The 21,307-nt window shown below is 31.7% G+C and overlaps 1 protein-coding gene across 3 annotated transcripts in view; it reads right to left on the reverse strand.

Annotated features, from left to right (window-relative positions):
* Nucleotides 1-8,773: 8,773 nt before the first annotated feature.
* The window catches only part of LOC118186152 (gastric triacylglycerol lipase-like), a 34,105-nt gene continuing 21,571 nt past the window's right edge, over nt 8,774-21,307 (reverse strand). For 2 of the 3 annotated variants that reach the window (XM_035356203.2, XM_035356202.2), the window contains exons 5-9: nt 19,051-19,143; nt 18,812-18,964; nt 18,605-18,676; nt 13,262-13,330; nt 8,774-10,865 (exon numbers count right to left, since the gene is read on the reverse strand). In XM_035356203.2, the coding sequence (XP_035212094.1) occupies nt 10,617-10,865; nt 13,262-13,330; nt 18,605-18,676; nt 18,812-18,964; nt 19,051-19,143 (636 nt within the window). In that variant the 3' untranslated portion in view covers nt 8,774-10,616. Of the gene's footprint in view, nt 10,866-13,261; nt 13,331-14,562; nt 14,620-18,604; nt 18,677-18,811; nt 18,965-19,050; nt 19,144-21,307 lie in introns of those variants that run through there. The other variant, XM_035356204.2, reaches the window with a different exon arrangement.

The raw sequence follows: 21,307 nt of genomic DNA on the forward strand, positions 1-21,307 counted from the left end.
TCTTCGATCGACTTGTTATAGGATATAAGAAAAAAAAAAAATTATGACAATCCTAGTTGAATAACAGTCGTTGCAGAATACTGTTAAGAAAGCTACATAAAATGATTTTTTAAATCAACTGCTGAATACAACTGGATGTTGTGATCCGCAACAGACCTTTATAATAGCGAAGATAAATGAAAGATCTTATACAATGCGAATCGGCTACAACTCTGTTTATGTTGTATGTGATTTTATCTCATCTGAAAATAATAATACTTCAAAGAAAATTCTTTGAAATCTTAATAAAAGAATCAAATATTTATATTTATTTACTTACTACATAAACTGTAAAATCGCTTCTAAATAATAATTGGTCGGTGGAACAAAAAATTTAGTCTGTAACCGACAGGTGGAATTCTGGGGTTAAAGGAATTCAAAGTCGAACAACTGCCAGATGAAAATCTATAAGTCATTTCAGTGAATGCATAAACAATAAAAGTGTCAAAAATGCAGATCAGTTGTGGCACGCTTGTTTAAAAAGAATATTAAAAAATATCCTATTTATTTGCGTATTTTCCGCTTTTCCTCCATTCCCCCCCCCTCGAGTATTAATTACGCTTTGCATATCATATCTAAGGGAAGGGTTTAAATGGAGTAAAATCACATTAAAAAACACTTATTAATAAACAAAAAAGATACATAATCATTTATTCAAAAAAGTAACTTTAAGTTAACAATTGCAATAGCAGTCTTTTTACTGACAAAGCATATTTTTCGTTCTGTGCATTCACTTTAAGACAAAACAGAAACTTTAAAATCATGTGATGATGAAGGCCAAAGGAGGGGATTACGTGAAGAAGAGAAATATGGGGGCAAAATACTGTAATAATATGTTTTTTAATTTTAAAATCTCTGTTGAAAATCAGTATAAGATAACAAATGGCTGTTTTTAAAAAAAAATATGTAAATTAGATTAATCTTTGCATGTCCGAAAATGAAAATCCAGATTACTTAAATCTTGCTTAGTCGACAGTTAGTTCTTTCTATTTTTAATTATGCGGAGGGGGGGGGACTCGTCGGACGCAGGATATGGCAAAATTCTTGGCATAAAATTTGGGAATTGAGAGTTGCAGCTAATATCTATAGGCAGGCCAAAAACTGAAGCAGATTGTTTTTTAAAAAAGGTTTCTATGAACTGTGGAAGATATTATAAAAGGAATGTAAATAAAGATTTAACAGATGTTAGGTCATATTATACGTTATTGTTTGCAATATGGTGCTGATACATTCTTAGGGCAAGAAGAGATTAAACTGTGTCAAAATTTTTAGTTATTTTCGTAACGTACCAATCAAACAGAAGTCAAAAACTTCTGTGAATTTAATGAAAACAGTTATTAACAACTTTCGTCTCATAGCAATACAAGCTTTGTGCAGCACAATTTTATTTCCAACCGTCGAAAATATCATTGCGTTATTTTCTGTTCTAAAGGCTGTTTCTACCTCGACCTATAAAATTTGTTCCTAATTTAGAAAAATCTTTCTTTGATAATAAATTCTAATAACTATATGTATTTTCCCTTTCCTTTCCGCATGCCTTCGTGGCGTAATTTAGAAAAATCTTTCTTTGATAATAAATTCTAATAACTATATGTATTTTCTATCTCCTCTCCGCATGCCTTCGTGGTGTAATTAATTGGGAGCCTATTCGGTGCGTATTCGAAAGGACTAGGATCGAATGCCGGTGAAAGCACTGTACATTTTTCATCTCTCGTGCTTAAAAAAAAACCCTAATGACGCCACAGTGGCGCCCGAACTAAAAAGGTGGGGCACATTAATTCGTCACCACCAGGAGTTGGCGACTGGGTCCCCTACTTCCCCTTCGCCCTTTAAGAAACAGCAGCATGCCTTTGTAATATAAAGGTTGTAGATACATTAGTATTTTTTGGAAACAAGAGAGATTGAAAAATATGCAATCGCTTTCGCCGGGAATCGAACCACGTACCTCTCAATTACTCGCTGAGCGTGCAGACCACCACACCACGAAGGCATGACATGAAGGCGGGAGAAATACCTCATAAGGTAGCAAACTCGACGCGTATTCGAGCAGTTCAATTTCGAGTCCCAGCGAGGGCATCGCACATTTTTTACGGCTCCAGCAACAAAAATTCTAGTGGCTCTACAGTGGCGCCCGAAAGGAAAGGTGGTGGAAAATAATTCGCAACCACCAGGATTTGGCAAATGGGTCATTAATCTCCAGTCGCCCTTTAAAAAGGGAAGTATATAAGTATTTTCTCTGTCCTTCCAGCATGCCTTCGTGGTGTAACGGTAGCACACTCGGCGCATATTCGAGTGGTCGAGTCTCGGCGAGGGCATTGCACATTTTTCACTTCTTCCTGCTTCAAAATAACCTAATGGCTCTACAGGTTTCTTTATTCAAACATGCATATTTTTGATGAAAACTTTTCTGCTGTAGAAATTCTGCCAGAAAAAAATTATGTTGTAGAAGTAAACTATTCCTTAGTTTTGGCATCGAACTCTTTCAAAGCAGCGTTAGAGAATAAATTTATGACCCCGAAATTAAACAGACTTTAAAAATGGTTTCAAAACAGAATTTAATATATTATCGGAATGAAATGCTAGATTTTAATGAAGTGTACATTGATTACCGGCATAAACGAAGCAGCCTTTTGTGTGTTTCCAGTGGAGTAATCAAAGACAGAGTTTGGTGAAGTTATTCCTTGTCTGGGGTATCTTCATAACGAAGTTGAGTTTATAGATGACACAAAACGTTTAATTAGTTTTTCAGTGCTAAAAGATACATCACAAGTTTTAATGTTAATAAAAATTTAATTCTTAATGAGCAAGGGTGCAAATATTTCAAAGCAACAAGAGCATCAAAATATTCAGAGAACTTCTTAAAATTTGTCAACCGCCTCCCCCCAATACCAAGCCATAATGCAGCATACGATAGAGTGTTTTCTCTAATCAACACTCGATGCACAAAAGAAATAAATCTCACAATAATATCTTGAGTTAAAGGGATGATTATGGTAAACCATAATTTCAAACATATGACGCATATAAATAGTATTTGTTGCAAGAAAGTACTATTTTTCTGTCGAAAGTGAAGACTTTGGAAAAGTATTAATCTGTTCCAGATCAGTAACCAACATATCTTCACTGTTAACACAGTTATGACAGAAGCTGTTTTAAAAATTCTAAAAAAAAAAAAAAAAAAAAAAAAAAAAACTACCTTTTTGAGGAAAAGACAGGCATTGTGTGAAAGAATGCTTTGCATTTGATAATTTAGACATGGTAACCCTATCTATACCCAAAATTATTTTTTCAAACAATTACCAAATTCAGCTCAGAACTGTAGTGACATTCCAGATACATGCAGAAATATTACATGCAGATATTTAATATACATGCAGAAAATCTGTCAGCTGAGTAAACAGATACGATAATATTTTCAAAGTTTTACTTATTTTATTTAAAGTATTCCAAAGTTTTACTTATTTTGATGAAGGAATATTTTGCAAAATATTCCTCAACAATATTTTTTTCGTTTGATTTCTGGGAATAAAAGCACATTATTTCTTCTCATATAGAAAATTTTATAGTAAACCTCTATTTTATAGTTACTTATTCTGAAGCTATCAAAATGCTTTTGTTATATTTATCTGTTATATCACTGAAATTACATTTCTTACTGAAGTAGAAACGATATAGCTATTTAGTTAACATGCAGAATTTTTTCATTGAAATATTTTTTTCTCCATGCTATTAGTTCCGTCTAATACAAATTGAGGATTAAGAAACTATTTTTATAACATTTTGATTTCAGTACTCATATTTATCTACAAAACACAAGATTAGTCAGTTTTCATTAGGTTATTGAACAATTACAGTTTTCAAAGAACCGAAAATCTTTCAGAAGGGATAATTTTTGGTCAAGTACGAATATGTTTTCAAAACTATGAAATAAATAGTAAGTAATGAAAAGGAAATCCAATTAAATATTCAAATCTCTAACTATTTTAACAAAGCAATCTGCTTTGATTGAATTTTTATAATACAATATATTTTAAAGCAAATTTCAGTGTAAATGTCATGCGAAGATTATGATAGTACCTATAGAGTTTCATTCTATTTTGCAGATAGTAATATTAAAATACATTTTATCTGAGTGATGTTTTCATAAAAGAGGTCGGTGTATGCAATTACATAAAAGAACATATATTCAAACTGTATACTTAATAGTGTTTGCAAGTGAATACATTAATTTACTAAGTTCTGTTAAGTTAATGAGTATCTCTTCAGAATTGAAATACGATATTTAATCCCTAAGTAAATTTTTATGCACTAGGAAGACACATATCGTTTGAATTTGCTAATATCCTTTAATTTATGAACTTTATCATACTGCTAGTTAATATGCGAGAATACAGTTTGCAATATTTTTTAAAGAAAGTTATTACATCCTTACTTCATTTAAACTAAATTAAGGTAACCTAATGGATGTTCAGTAATGTTTTTATGAACCCTTTACTATCATTTAATTTATTTGAATAGCATTTTATTTTAGGACTGTATATCGTATATTGGTATTCAGTCAAAAATACAGAAAACAGAGTTAGTAAAGAACGATATTAATATATATAATTATATGTGTTAATATGTATATATATATATATATATGTAAGATATTATAAAATACGATGGCTGCGCTAAGAAATGATTGGCAACCTCAAAATTGACTATTCTAGATTCGATGTTCTCCCCCTAAGTTCATCCTTTCTCCCAAATTCGAGACCTTTCCAAGTTACTTAACACTACTTGAAAAAGGTTGTGGTGTGGTGTATTTAATTATGGCAAAGCACACTAGGGCTATCTGCCTAAGGAGAGGGATGCCTTCGTGGAGGACTTTCTAAGGGAAAGTCCGTATACACTGGCTCGGATACACTCCGAAACTGGCTCGTATACACGTTACACATGGGGAAAACCACGAAAACGTCCATGCAGCCAGCCCGTTCGCGTAATTCGGATCTCGGACCGAACTACCAGTGTTCAGCGACTTTACCGCTCGGCCGCTGGTGGGCCATTTGGAAAAGGGAACTAAAACCTGAAATTAACACAGATTAATCTTAAATCCCTTTGGCTTATAAAAACTTCCGAACATTCAATGCAACTTTTAAAATGGAAAGCTTCATGCTGTTTTAAATTATCATGTTCACCAAATATCTTTGAGCAGGATCTACACTTAAAAGTAACGTTATGAATTTTCATATGTCTGCGAACATTCAGTATATCTTTTAAGATGGGAAACTTCACGACGTTCCAAATGATAAAGTTCACTAAATTTCTTAGGACATTTACTATATCTGTAAGACCTTTCATGAGATTTCGGGTGTCTTTTCAAATCAGGTATTTTCGGGAAAACTTGTAAACATATCGCACAAGTAAACTTTCGAAGATGAATCCTTTTTTTTTTTATAAACTCTTAAGTTATCAATGCGAGTGAATTGCTTACAACGCATACTGCATTGGAAAGGGTTTTTTTTTTTTTTTTTTCAGTTTTCTTTCGATGTCGGACGCAGCAAAATGAAACTCACACATCTAATGAAACAAAAGAGACAATTAGAGTCCTCTCATAAAAATGCTTTAAGGAACACAAATTCATTATTTTTTTAAACTTTTTAAAAACATTTCAATAAGTGTATTGCCTAATTATACTGCAGAAAATGTCAGCTTAACCGAATATCAATAATTTTTATAAGTCAGTATGTTAAGAAAATTTCTTCTTATAACAAGAAAAAAAAAATTTTATTAAAAAGTTGAGCGAGTTGAGTTAAATAATTACTTTTTTAAATGAATGAACAATATTAGAAGAAATTATATTCTTTCCTATTTTCAGTTATAAGCCTAAAATCTTTAAAACAAATTGCAGAGGGTAAATATAAATAGTGCCTAAAATATGACAGGTACCATTTATTTATTATGTTTAGTCTCTTCCTTAATTTTTTTAGAGTTTTAACAAAACTTACTTAATTTCAAATAGTTTTATCACTGATAAAAATCACATTTTTCTTAAGTTTAATAATTTAAATACTGGATATTAAAACCTAACAGATTGAGGAAACGACATTAAATCTTAGTTCACGGCATATGTTCATTTAAGGAACGTTGTGCTAAGACGCCTAGATTTCAGACAACAAAGTGATTCTAGTTGACCAAACTATGGAGATATTAGAAGCCTAAAAATACGTAGAATTACAAAAAGTACAAGAAAACGATTGATCACTTTGAGAGAAAATAAATCACTTGAAACCCTCCAACGTGCTACATGCAAATACTCGGGGAAAGGGTAAGAAAGAAATGAAACAACCTAAACTTAACCAGACTGTTTTAGTTAGGCTGATTAATGAAAGCAAAGTACACTATTATCCATGGGAAAAACTACGGAAACCATACGCTGTCAGCACATTCGCCAGGTTAAGTCCCAGTGTTAAACATAATTAAGACCGATAAAATTTAAATGCGAAAAATATCCAAATAAAAATTTGCGGCTAGGTGTGGTGGTGTGGTGTATTTAATTATGGCAAAGCACACTAGGGCTATCTGCCTAAGGGGAGGGATGCCTTCGTGGAGGACTTTCTAAGGGAAACTGGCTCGTATACACGTTACACATGGGGAAAACCACGAAAACATCCATGCAGCCAGCCCGTTCGCGGGATTCGAACCTCGGACCGAACTACCAGTGTTCAGCGACTTTACCGCTCGGCCGTTGGTGGGCAATTTGCGGCTAGAATTCCTTGCTGAGGATTGCCTAAACAAAGCCAGACTTTTGCGACAAAGAATGTGTCCACGGAAGACGAGAGAATGCTGCCTATATCATTACCATGTTCGCGACGCAGAAAGAAATTATAAATTAGCAATTTTTGAATTAAAAATGAAGAATTGAAGGCATTTCTGTTTTCAGAATAGTAATTCACAGGAAAAAGTCTTCAAACTTCCTTAAGCTGTATTATTAAATGTTAGGACCTTTCCGTGTTAATTTAATGAAGAAGCGGCGTTAACATTGATAAAAATCCTCCTAGATACCGTCTTCCAAACAGGTGCAGAAAAACAAGGACGATCAAGAACAAAGAGAATTAAGAGAAAACCTCCATTGTTGTGAACGCAACAAATAACACGTATTTTCCTGTATTAAAAATCCTGCATCCCCAACAATCGAGAGGGGAAAATTATGAGAATAATTTATTTCCGAAGGATGAGATCACAATAAGAATGTAACAAATGAAAAGTAGTCACTGATAAACAACAAGTAATTATTGCAATATTATTTCTTTAAAAGAAAACTATTCCATTCAGAATACATAGTAATATTAGCATTACAATATCTAAATGAGATATCTTTGTTTCTATTTCCCTACGATTTGTATCCATTCAGTTTTTATTATTGGCTGTAGGTCTCAAATCATCTACAAATAATGTCTGAGAAATGATAGATTAAATTTCATTTCGTGTTTTCTTCGCTGTGATTGTTCGGTTCTTGTATTAGGTTGGCATAAAGTTCAACAGTTAGATAGGAAAGGTTCGGCGCGACATTCGAAGATAGTTTGAGAGGGTTTGTTTTTGTTAATAAAACGAAAATAATCATGTGGACGAATCCATTTTAAATTATAGGGAGCTCGTTCTTTAAATGTATTTAGGGAGGGGGAAATTATGAGATTATTTTTAAAAATTTCAGAAGCTGGCGTTAAAAAAAGCTAGGATGAAAATACACGAGAAATATGGTATTAAATTTGCTGATATGCCGCCTTTATCATCAACAGCAGAACAAGGAACACCATGCAAAAGAACGTCAATGAAACCTTAATAATGATATTAAAAGTTACTAATCTCAAATGAGAAATCTGGAACAATGATTTACTATCCCATGTTATTAAAAAATACCACAGCTATGTAAAAGATAATGATATAATTTTTTTTTAAATCTAACATTTTTTTAGCCCTAATAATAGAAAACAAATTAAATTGGATTCGATATAGCCAGAGAAATCTTCCTCCTTACCTAATAATATCTACAACAGGGATTCTCAACCAGATGGGAATACAGCCAACCTTTTTATTTAGGTATTAAGTATTTAGTTTTAGTTTATGAATATAAATAACTACTTTTATTAACATTTAAAGGTTGATAAATATTATTTATCTTTTTTTGCTTTTTGTAGTTATAAAACACATTAAAAAAACAATCTAAATCTAAATAAATGTACACATATATTTTTTGAGTTTTGGAAAGGAAAGGGTATGATCTTCTAATAATGGTGAAAGGGTTCATGTGGTATAGTAAGTCGAAACCCATCGATCTAAAAAATGTCATGACAAAATGGGAAATTGATATTACATGCTATAATTGAAAAAAAAAAAAAAAAAAAAAAAAAGTAAGGTATAGAGTTATTATATGAGTAGCACTTGTGTTCACAAAGAAAAGAAAAATTACTGTCTGCATTTCCTAGCTCCTTCATATCAAGCATCACAAAATGCTATAAAACTACATCTAATACAGCATTGTATACATTCACCCAAATCAACCCAAATCATCCCTTTGCATGCCCCCCCCATGAAAAAGAAAATGTAAAATCTTAATATTTAAAAATGACAGTTCATTTAAAAGCATATCATTTGAAGCCACAAGTAAAGAAGATTCGACAAAAAAGAAAATCTGCATTCCTTTTGGCCCTTTTTGCATTATATTTTATAAATAAACACATGACACAGGAAATAAAGAAACAATATCTTTATAGTTTATTGATTCAGTAGTAACATTCAGAACAACTTATAACTATATCCGATTCATACAAACTTAATTATCAAAATAATGTGCAAGCTGGAACTTTTGACTTTTTTAAATAGATGAACTATTTAAAAAAGCAACAGAAAACACTTCAAGCAGCTCTTAATACATTAAATAGTACATTCACACCACTTAAAATATTCAGGTACGTTAATTTGTTTTCAACTGTTATAAAAATGTAATTCTTTTCACTTCATTAAATTTGTAATAGTTTTTAATCTATAAATTTACACAGCATTCTTTCCAAAAGAATTTAAAAATGAAAAGATTTCGTGAATTTACAGTTTACTAAAGCATCAGTTCTGTTCTTATTTTTAGGATTTCCCATTGCAGAATAAAAACTTTGCTAAGCACTGAGCTTTTCTTTAAAACAGATAAACTTTACTTTAAATGGTTTTAGTAAAAGATCTCAAATATTTACGACTATACATAGGGATTCTGGATCAGGATTTTTATTCTAGCAGGTAAAATGTTACCATTAGCATGTTAATGAATACAACAACTGTGTCTTGAAAAATCTCCCCCCCCCAGTTCAGAGACTGAAACTCAGAAGCTTTGAAATTTTAAAGCACAAATATAATATATTAATGTTTGACCTTTAATCGATATTGAGAAAAAATTATGCTTAATTCATATGGTCATATCTAATAGATGCATAAATCAACCCATAATCCAATGGATCCATAATGTTTTGCACACAATTTTTAAATACATAATCAACTATATACAGAAATAATTAGTAATTAAAAATAAAATATGCTGAATATTTTCACTGAAAATAATGAAGGCACCACGGTACACATGATATTTTCCAGGGCAAAATTCGATGCTTTTATTCCTGAGATGCATATCATACCACTGAAGTTTAAGGATTAAGTCTAGAATTTTTGCAATATTTTCCCATTTATCCTGTAAAACTTTATATGGCAATATTTGATTACAAGAATACATATTACAGAAAATTCAGATTATATTTAATACATATACATACATATATGTATAAAATGACATATAAAGCTATTTTGTATTAAATAATTCTTTGTACGTTTAAAAAGCACAGCTTATTTAAAATAAAAGATCGTTAAACATGCAATAAATTTATGGTGACTACAGGAATCTCATAAATCTTTGGCACTTTTCTTCCCTCCTCTTTTATGTAAAATAATCATACATAAATAGGGAAGTTATATTTAACATTTGGACCTATAAAAACACATCTGATAAATATAATAACTGTACAAGCAGTGAGCAATTAAATGACTATCTAAAAAGTAGCTTATCACAGCTAAATGTTTTAATAAAATGTAAATAAAAGTTATTTGAAAGTTTACATATTTAAATCACTCAACAGGTTTACATGAATTTAGTTAATGGCGAGAAACTACCTCTGTTAGAAAGGCTTCCATCATATTCAAAATAAATTAATTTTTGCAATGTAAAAGCATAAAAAATCAAAATGTTAAAAATCTTAAAACACTTTTTACAACATCTGCATGATAATAACAACATAATTTATAATAAAAATAGTACTGACAGTACCCTGACTGATATAATCACAAAAAAATATAATTTAAATAATTTTAACGGCATAACATTTCTGGAAACGTTGGTCTAACGATTACCTATCCCAGTTACGAGGACGTTACCAAATGGTTGAAAGGATAGGTAATCGTTAGACCAACGTTTCCAGAAGCTTTATTAAAACGTCACATGTAAATTACTATGATAATCGCAGTTTACATGTGACTCGTTATTAGGAATAAAATTATTGCTAATAACGAGTAGAGTATTTTTTTAACAATGCTAAAACCTCATTATATACAAGGGTTTTTGCATTAATAGCCCAAACAAAGTCTAAGTGATTAAAACGATCAAAATTTACACAAGAGCTTGATACAAGTGACTTGAGCTTTCCCCGAAGGATAGCAACATCTTCAGGATCAGCCAGCTTATCATTTCTGGACCAGATAAGAGAGACAGGTGTAGTTATATTTTCAGTATAATACTGCGGAGGAGTTTTCTAAGAGTCAAAGAAAAATTATGGTTATAAAATATATATCTATATAAAATGACAAATTACTGTTTAACACGTCATTGAAAAATGAGATCTTCCTTTTTAATAAACTACTAAGCATGCTTACTAAATTATTATTATTGCACCAGCATATGAGTATTGAAACTATATCTCAGTAATAACAGGAATTTTACATATGCCAAAAAATTAAACCCATATATGCTGGTTTTTTAAAGATGTCAGTCACTTTCGCATAAAATCAGAAGCTAATCTAAATTCCTATTTTTGAATATCATGGTTCAGCACTTCCATAAATTTTGGTTTTAGCAAAGTGTAAATATAATTAACAACAAATTACAACACTCTTTGAGTAATTAACATTTAATTTTTATAGCATCTAACTCATAGTGCGGGCACATAGCCATGGGGGCACCCCTCGAATTACCGAATTATGTCAAAAAATACAGAAATTTTGAAAAGGGTCTGACATGTAAAATACAGTTTTTTTAAAACTCAAAAAATCGTTTCATTCCAAACGTTTCAATATCCTGTAAGAACATATCGGATTCTTTTTCAAAGAATTCATATCATTTCCCATTATTTATGGAGTACCATGCGATTTTTATTGCAGATGCTTACTGGATGACGCTAAAACTTGAAAGAAAAATTCAAATATTTTACAACTTTCTTGGAGATTTATGAATAATTAAGATATGTCATACAAGTTAAAAGACTTCACGTACTGTGAAACAGCTTCAAACCCACAAACCTATCTTCAAAATCTCAATACACGTGGAAAATTGCAGACATTTTCGTATTACTACCGAAGTTATGTTACTTCATGCGAATTTAAAGACTTGTTAAACAACTAGAATATTTATATGATTTAATATATTTCTCGAAATTTTTCGGAAAATAGAAGTTGATATTTCGCATATCAAACTATTACATCGAATCAAATAAATTCTGTACGCATATAATTAGCATTTTTTACTATGCAAAAGCGCCATATTCGCTATTTGTATAAGCTCTTAACATCCATCAATTTCGCTTAACAGTACAGTTACACAGCGTGAACTCGAAGGAAAGCTGAATAACTTTTTATCATACGCAGAATATAGAATAAACATTTTAAGAATTACTTAAAACATAAATTCAGTTTTTGAAAAAAGAACCATATTTTTTTATAATCATCTACACATTTCGGAAAATATATATTTAATTAATTCAGGACTTTGTAGTAAAATACAATTAATATTCAAATTAGCTGTAATGTTATACTTAGCGTCTGTTAATTGTTTTATCAAAGAGATAATGTCTATTCATACACGGCAAATGAATATAATATAAGATTCACATTAGTTACTTAACACAGAATTTTTCAAGTGAATAAAATCTTCTGGCTATATTGGAATTTAATGGTATTTCCAGAGGAGGAAATGAAAGCAGTTTGCATACGAAATACTGTAATATTTAGTTGTCTGTAGGGTAGAAAGTGTTTTACTCAAATATCTAAAGAGATAGAATATAATTCTAAGATGAATTTGTCTCAAAATAATCAATATTTTTTAAATAACATAAATTAAAATAGTCAAAACTAGAATTCTTTTACAGTATGTGATTATGAAAGCAACTGAATTTGTATTTATGACAAACGTATAAAATTTGACTACGAGATGTACATCGATGAATATACCATTTAAAATATCGAAGTTTGCTGTGAATCTGAACTGTTAACTGGTAAATAAATGCCTGATCATCTTTTTTAAAGGCTATTTAGTAAGCCATATATTGTTTTTCAAATAAAAAGTCTTACTGTTACATTCTAAGGCTTGATAAGTTATCATATAAAAATACTCGTTTTTACCTTACACTGCTTAGAAGAAATGATTTCTTACTGAAGTTTTATATTACTGGATTACAAGATATTACATTTCATAAAAAAATGATTGAAAAAATAGGCAAAGTTTTATTGTTTCTAATAATAATAACCAAATCGACGTGAACAGAAAACTGAAACAGATTTAACTGAATTCGGCCATGAAGCACTGTTTCGGAGATTAAAAAACATTTTGCCATATCTTGTCAGAAAGTTCATCATTGACGACCAAAATCTGAATTTTTTGAGAGGTGATTACGTATATAATATTAGCAGCTATTTTTTTTACTATCGCGTATTTTTAAATACACGCAACCTCCCCTCCACACACATGTATATATTTTTGACAAAAACTGAGAGGTCAAAGTTATCAATGAAAGTATTAATTTTAAAAGAACTTAAATAAAAAGATAAGATTACTTATTCAAAAGCTAAGATTACTTATTCAAAAAGCTAAGATTACTTATTCAAAAAGCTAAGATTACTTATTCAAAAAGCTAAGATTACTTATTCAAAAACTTACTTGATGATAGTGCAATAAATTGCCTTCAGTTCCATAATCATATTTTTGGAACGTTTTTGAATTTATCATCTAAAAATGAAGAAATACAAATTTAAAAATTTCATTTCAAATACTTCATTTATTAGATTAAAAATATTTCACCAATGCTTCAAAATGCTGCAAGGTCTATTGTAGACAGGTATATTGTAGGCCTATTGTAGACAGCAGCATTTAGAGGTAAGAAATATTATTAGATAAGCACAAACAAAATGTTAGTAGTTAACATCTGCTTAAAATAGACAACTTCCAAAATTAATTTTAAACAAACATAAAAGGCATGCATTCTGCATTCAACAATAATGAGTTATAGCTTCTAACAGTTAAGCAAATTTTGCATATTAACATATGATAAAGGTAAAAAAATGTCACTTCAATAACGAGCTTTATATAATAATAAAAAGAATCTTGTTATGTAATACATAGGATTATCTTCTTAAGGACTACAAGTTCTGCATATTATGATTTCAGAATGCCAATAAGGCAATAACGTAAGATCAGTCCCATTAAGGCAAATAAACCTGAATTCTGGCAGAGATGTTTTCTGATTCTAATCATAAATACATTGTTTTTAAATTACAAATTATAAAAACATTGATGCTTTAGAGATACATGTGAAAGAAGGTACAGTCATTAGGATTTTTCTGAAGCAGAAATCGTGAAAAATGAGCAATGCCCTTGCCGGGACTCCAACCTGGACCTCTCGAATACGCGCCGACTGTGTTAACCGTTACACCATGAAAGCATGCTAAAGGAGGAAGAAAATACTTTATAAGAATATTAAGACTAAAAGCATGAAGTACAACAGACGCCACCTAATGCGATCGCGGTCAATTTTACTCGGATATTGTTATCGATTTACAACACCCCGCCCGTTTGTATACGAAAGCATGGGAAATAAATCGCTCAGTGTGATCTACAGATCCGTTAATGTGATCAAAACACCACAGAATAAATTTTTTTAACTGGAGTAAATGGAAGTTAAATATTTCTCAACCCGTCCTATGACAGATTTTGAAGAACCGCGAAAATGCAATTTGCAAATTAAAGCAAAACCGAAATTAAAACCGAAACAGATGTGGTAGTTGGAAAACCACAAAGTTAAGAAAGTTTGAAGGTTTGCTTAACGGCAGAAATCTAAGATTTGGCCATAAAAATCGCGAAAGATTTTTGTAGTAAGAAAAGATGGTTGGTTTAGCCAATGGAAGAAAAAAGAAAACATTGTTTAAGAACGCATTCATGGTAAGTAAAAGATGCTGATTTACCTGCTGCAGGATCATGGTTGTCAAACGAATGGCCTAAATTGTCTATGAAGTACTGTCCTGAAAACATTTCTAAAGTCGATGAAACAGGTCTAAACTCTCATGCATTACTTCATCATACATATTTATTTAAAACTGAAAGTCGAAAATGATGTAAAATATCAAAAGATCATGTGACCGTTTTATACTGCGTCAGTATGTGTGGTAAGAAACAAAACTTCTAACATTAGGGAGGGGGGGATAATGTTTAACACTTTGACTGCCGAGTCACCCGTACTCGGGTGACGGCAAAAATGCTGATTGTTGAAAGAAAAACAAAAATGAGTGTTGCCGACAGCTAAATTCATTCCGTTCACTAAACTGAATTTTGCTTTCTTCGGTTCAACTATTCTTCCTAAACAACCAGTTCTTGTAAAATATAATCAGTAGTATCTGCACCACATTTATTATCACTGCATTTATCAGTTTTCGGATCAGAATATGAAGATATAATTTTGTTAAGAATTATCTTTCTGAAAAGTCTCGACTGTTCCTCATCGCTACTATTTGAATTTTTGTAAGTCTCGCTACAGGTTTCTTCTTCACTGCATATAATTCACTTAAAAATTATTATTTCATTTTTTTTAAACACCGCAAAAAATTTGAACACAAAAACCATTTGCCACTGCAGAAAACATATTTGGGAAAGAAGAAATAATTTCCGAATCTGGCAGCCTTTCTTAGATAATTCGTTCTTGAGGAAAGATTTTAAACTGAATGCATGTCCCAAAATGTTTTGTTCTAGACGTTCTTAACTCCTACGATCGGAAACAACTGACGCATAGTATAGCAGCCCTAGCGGCCTAAAGGAGATTTATAGTTAGTGGTTAGCGTCACTGACTGCCGTGGCGAAGGGCCCGGGTTCGAATCTCGAAGAAGGCATGGATGTTTGTAAATGTATAGTGTCCGTGGGGTATGGGGACACTCTAAATATGCGGCCAGACGAAAGTCCTCTCAAGAAGTTGGTGGTAGGGTAAAGAGGGGTGGGAAACCCTCGGACCCGTCTCCCCCGGGTTCTCTCCATCAAAGTTGGGGGCGAAACTGAGCTAAATCGCACTGTCACCTGTTAGGTGCTCAAGGCTGTTGCCAACGACAGGCGTAATCTTGTGCTCCTTGCAACGAGGAATTTCATGGGCTTGGGCTGATTATACCGCAGACAAGTGAGCATTAGTCAACAGCAAGAAGTAAAGAATTTACCAGTGGATTATAGGTACAATTCCAAGACGTGGATGACGTAATTACTATTTAATGAATGGGTTTTGGAATTAGATTAAGAAATGAAGAGTGCTATCTATCTTCCACTTTGATTCTTCTCCCTAATGACAACTGCATACCGCATGGCATGCCTCTTTTATGCATACTGAAGTTGTATATTTACTAGCAGATACCACAGCCACAATTCAGCCATGTCATTATTACAGCGATGAAAGAATATATTCACCGTGAAATGAGTGTTAGAATCCTTTATAACCTATATGATACGGATATAAGTGCAAATGAATTAGCACGGAAAACGAGCCTTCTTGATTCGAAGGATTTGCTCAATATATCTTGAACCCAAGTCTCAGAAAAGACATTAAAAAATTGCTTTTCAGTACACCATCCTTTTGATAAATGATGAAACAGAGTTCAAAAAGGAAAAATAGCTTCTCCAACTAACATTCATTAAGAATTTAATGCCTAGATGGATACTGATGAAAAAATTCAATTTGCAGTATGAATGATAAAAGAAGGTACTTGTCAATAAATTTCTAGTGCATCACGTGATGAATTTTCTGAAGAAGATGATTATGAGATCAGCGAATTTCCTACTAATGCTTAGGGATGTCTTACCAGTATTAAGAGAACAGCTTCGGTCAAATAATTTTCAGATAAATTACGAACAGTTCATAAGTACACTTTTGCATGACAATTACAGACATTCAGATATAAATTACCCTTTTCCCCTAATTAAAATTAATTTAAAAATGTTTCTAGTTACATTAAATTAACTGCATTCCGTTGATATTTTGAAGAATGTTTTCTTTTATCGGTTAATGTTATCAGTGAAGTCGTGGGAAAATGTGATTACATTAAGAAGCTCAAACTGTAGTCTTTTTGACGAGGAAAATAGGAAAAATACCACACCTTAGGTTTAAACTCACAATAAAAGTGATTACCTATCCCTAATACCACACAATAAATACAAGCCAGATGGATATTAATAAATTAAATCTAACTGACAGTTAAAAGTTAATGCATAAATAAAGTAGAGCAATCAAGGTTATATCTGACTCATTCCACATACAACAGCTAGCAGCAAGTGTCAATCCAGAGACTTCTGCCAGCTTTTTGGAAACGTGAAGGACTTTTGAGTATCATATGTTGTACGGCATAATTATTTTAGTAACTATTTTTATGATAAAAACAATTACATCATAAGAAATTCGGTCACATTTCAGTAAGTTATTTGATTTTCAACAAAACACATTCTATTAAAGTTATGCATCACAAACAAATAACTTGCAGCACGTCTCACAAGCATCCACTAAGTAAAGGTTTCTCATCATTAATCTGAATTAGAATCAAAGTCATTTAAATAATTCTGAATTCTGGATCACTCTCCTACTTGCATTCCATCACTTGTCATATGTGTTGATCATAAGACTGATCCCAGAAGAAAGACATATTTCTTTAAAATTAGTATGTTATTTAAATCAATGCTATATCATTTCTCTGTTAAAAAAATACTTGCGTGTTAAGGGTACAGTAGGTAACAACCAAGCAAATAGATCTACATATATAATTTAAGATAAGCACTTATTCTTAAACTTTCACTTCTGATTTCATTAATTTAAGATTTATTAAGAATCTACGTCTTTCTTTTTCCTTGTCCTGTTTATTCTCCGGACTTGAGTCCATGTGGCAAGATCGTGTCCAACGTCGTATGGCTTCTCAAAGTGATTACTTTTAAAGACATACTGCGATATTGTAATTTTAATTGAATAACAGATTAAAAAAAGTCTCATTGCTCTTTTATATACCTTGTATATTTTATTTTGATTATTCACTTTCACCTGTCTGCAGATATAAATATGCAAATATTTTGTTTTGCGTTGAGATTGGAAACCCAGTTCAATTTTAGAGCAATCATTTAAAAAAAAAAAAAAAAAAAATGCAAGCTTTCGTAAACCAGCAGTAAATCTCAACACAACAGGATGAAGATATGCTTTACAGAAATTTTAAGTCATTACAAATTTAATCTAGATTGATTAAAACACTATAAATGATTCTTTTGTGATTTTTAACTCATTGTTATAATGCAATGATATGTTTCAAATGCCTATTTTTCATACATGTTATAATTAATGGTATCTCAGGAAAGGAGGTGAATTTTCTAATAATATTTTTAATATCTTTCAAAATGAAATTTTAAGTCCTCGGTAAAATATGTGTAAGTACACAAAACATATACAGTTTTATTTTTTAACCGAGTATGCTAGAAAACAAGTTTTTCAAATAATATAAATGTACATTATAACTAGCACCTATTTTTACAGCTAGAATTACCATTAAAAGTAAACTTCTGGACTAAACTGGCTTGCCAAAACTTTTTATACGATTCCACACTTTAATATTCTTCAAGCCACTCTACTTCAAAATATTAATAGGCCAACTATTAGTAATAAACATGCTTTATTGGATGAAAAGGAGCATGAAGTTAAAACATGTATTTCGTGCATGAGGCATATGATTGTGATCTCACGATAAATACAGCAGCATAGCTGCCAATATTGAAATCTGAAAAATCGGGAGATTTTCACGCGAAAACCGGAAGTTTCCGGTTACATGAATTAGGTTAATGAGCAATTTATAAGTTAATCCTGAAGTAAAGTATATTAATATTTAATTAGTTATTCTAAATTTTATGTATATAGTTAAACTTTTCTCTGTGTTTTCTTTCGTTTCATTCTTTTTATAAAATAAAATACATAAAGTTAAATATGTGAATGAAATAAAATCATACTTGTGCATAATGAATAATACTTTGAGAAGATGCACCAGCTGGTGTATGAGCAACATACACACCAAGGCGAGTCTGTTAAAAGAAAATAATCAATTCATGGCACAAGAACATTTATAACATAATAGTCTATTCAAAGAAAAATCGTTATAAGATTTAAAAAAAAAAAAAAAAAAAAAAAAAAAAAAAAAAGGATTACATAAATATTACCTCATTTAGTTGAGAATAGTCGGTACCACATAAAAGAAAAATGATGTTTTCGCAAACAATCTTTAATTTCGTTTCACATACTACTGCACTGAGAAATCTCATTAATGCATTGCTTGGCAAAAATTCATTAATTCCTAATAGTCGGAAGAGGAACTGAAACAAAAATAGTTGTTTTAATAGGTAAAATATGGCAAAACTAAAAAAGAACTTATACAGTAAATTATGCATAGTTCTATTACATTAATATCTGATGTGAATGGAGCAAGATAACGAATAGAGCTTCTTATATTTCCAACATGAGTTACAGGAGCTAAACCAATGAAAAGTTTTACCTGAAAATATATGTAAGAAATATCAGTAATACTATTATACTAGTAAAAGAAGAATAATGAATGCAATTAAAAGCATAATATGAAGCATAAAACTATGATTGCAAATGCACTTTAATCATGAAAATAACAAAAATACAGCGAACAGTTATTTTTTGTTTAGAGTTGCTCTTAAATATCTAACTCATTAAACGTTTTCCAATATATTTTTAAGAAAAGGCATTCTTTCTTTTTATATAATGATTTGCGTACATAATGCATTTACTTAGCCATTTCATACAATGATTGATTACTTCTAATAATATTTTTAATATCTTTCAAAATGAAATTTTAAGTCCTCGGTAAAATATGTGTAAGTACACAAAACATATACAGTTTTATTTTTTAACCGAGTATGCTAGAAAACAAGTTTTTCAAATAATATAAATGTACATTATAACTATCACCTATTTTTAGGAGGAATAGGAGGCGTAACAAAATCAGGCATAATAATGGAAAATTTTTGGTTACACAAGATGGGCCATGATAAACCGCATCGGATATCGGACAGGAGAAAATGAAAAGCGTTAGTGCAACGCAGGAACAAGTAGTTAAACATCTCAAATGCCATGCAGCGAGCTAAATACATTGACCTTGTCTTTCATCTACTTGTATAGCATAACCTTACAGTTCATATACTATGCACTTGCTTTGGGTTCGGTATATCTTGGGCCACCCTGTATTAATAATCAGCTAAATTTAAAACTTATTTATGCGATTTGGTAAATATTACTACTTTTCATATATAAAACTGACTTAAATTTATCTTTTTATAAAACATATGTAATATTACTCTGAAATATCTGTTACTGTACATATATAAGTAAGCATACTGCTCAAACTCAGTTATCGAAGAATAAAGCATTAAATAGATTTGTTAATTCAGAAGTCAAACAACAAAAATCAGCGTTATACCTACAAAATTTTCACAGGACTGAAAGTCCTGTGAAAATTTCACAGGAATGTGAAAATTTTGTAGGTATAACGCTGATTTTTGTTGTTTGACTTCTGAATTAGTATTTATTCGGCGTGTTATTGTGTCTTAATTAGATTTGTTAACTTCGGTAAATCTTAAAAGGTACATCTCCCTAATTAGTTTCTAGTTGTCTTTTTGTAGCTTGTTTATGTATTATTTTCTCTCTGATTATCTGGAGTTTTCTGGCTTAAATATCCCATCACATATATTTAGAATGCACGTAACTGTTTTTTCTTGACTGCATACTTTCTATTTTCCCCCCTTATAGAGATTTTCCACTTTTGCTTTCAGTATATACGAGGGCAATCCCCCCCCAAAAAAGGTCTCCTATATTTTTAGATATACAAAGAACCGTTTATTTTCTATAATTGCTACATCACTTTAAAGATTGAAGAATGCTTTATTTTTCAACATAATCGCCATTTCGGTCGATGCATTTTTGTAGACGCTGTGGCAGTTTTACAATGCCCATGTCATACCAGCTTGCCGCCATGCCCTTCAGGAAGTGTTGAGGAGCTTCAGGAGCATCCAGATGATCCTCCGATCTTTACGCATTTTACGAACTCAACAATCGCGGAACTCAACGAATACGAACAGTTGAGTTATACTTACATAACTTTTCACTCAACTTTCGCGATTGTCTCGTCGGCAATTGACGGCCTCCCGCTCCTTTCTTCGTCATGAATTTCAGTACGACCGGCTGGAAACTCTCTACACCACTTGCGAACGTTTTTGACATCCATGCACGACTGTCCATACACTTCCGTCAATAGGCGGTAAATTTCAACCGGTTTAACGCGTTTTGCGTTCAAAATCGAATAACTGCCCGCACTTCGCACCTGGCGGTAACGTTTATCGGGAGCTCCATTTCGAATGGCTGCCAAGCCAAGACTGAGCATCCGAGCGAAGCGCCTGCGTGCTTATGTGGTAGCGGAAAAGGCACCACTCACAACAGTGTTGCCAACAACCGTATTAAAACTTTCTCTACGTCCCCAGAAAATAGGAGACCTTTTTTTTGGGATTGCCCCTCGTACATTCAAGTGTTAGGAAACACTACGGAAGCGAAGGACTGCAACAATAAGATTGGGCATGGAGTTCACAAGCTTCTGGAAATATTCTGCAGACAATGCGCACCATACTTTCTGCAAAGCG

This window comes from Stegodyphus dumicola, chromosome X1, assembly GCF_044657685.1.
Source record: "Stegodyphus dumicola isolate Sdum_Otavi_A_Nest chromosome X1, ASM4465768v1".
Taxonomy (NCBI): Eukaryota; Metazoa; Arthropoda; class Arachnida; order Araneae; family Eresidae; genus Stegodyphus; species Stegodyphus dumicola.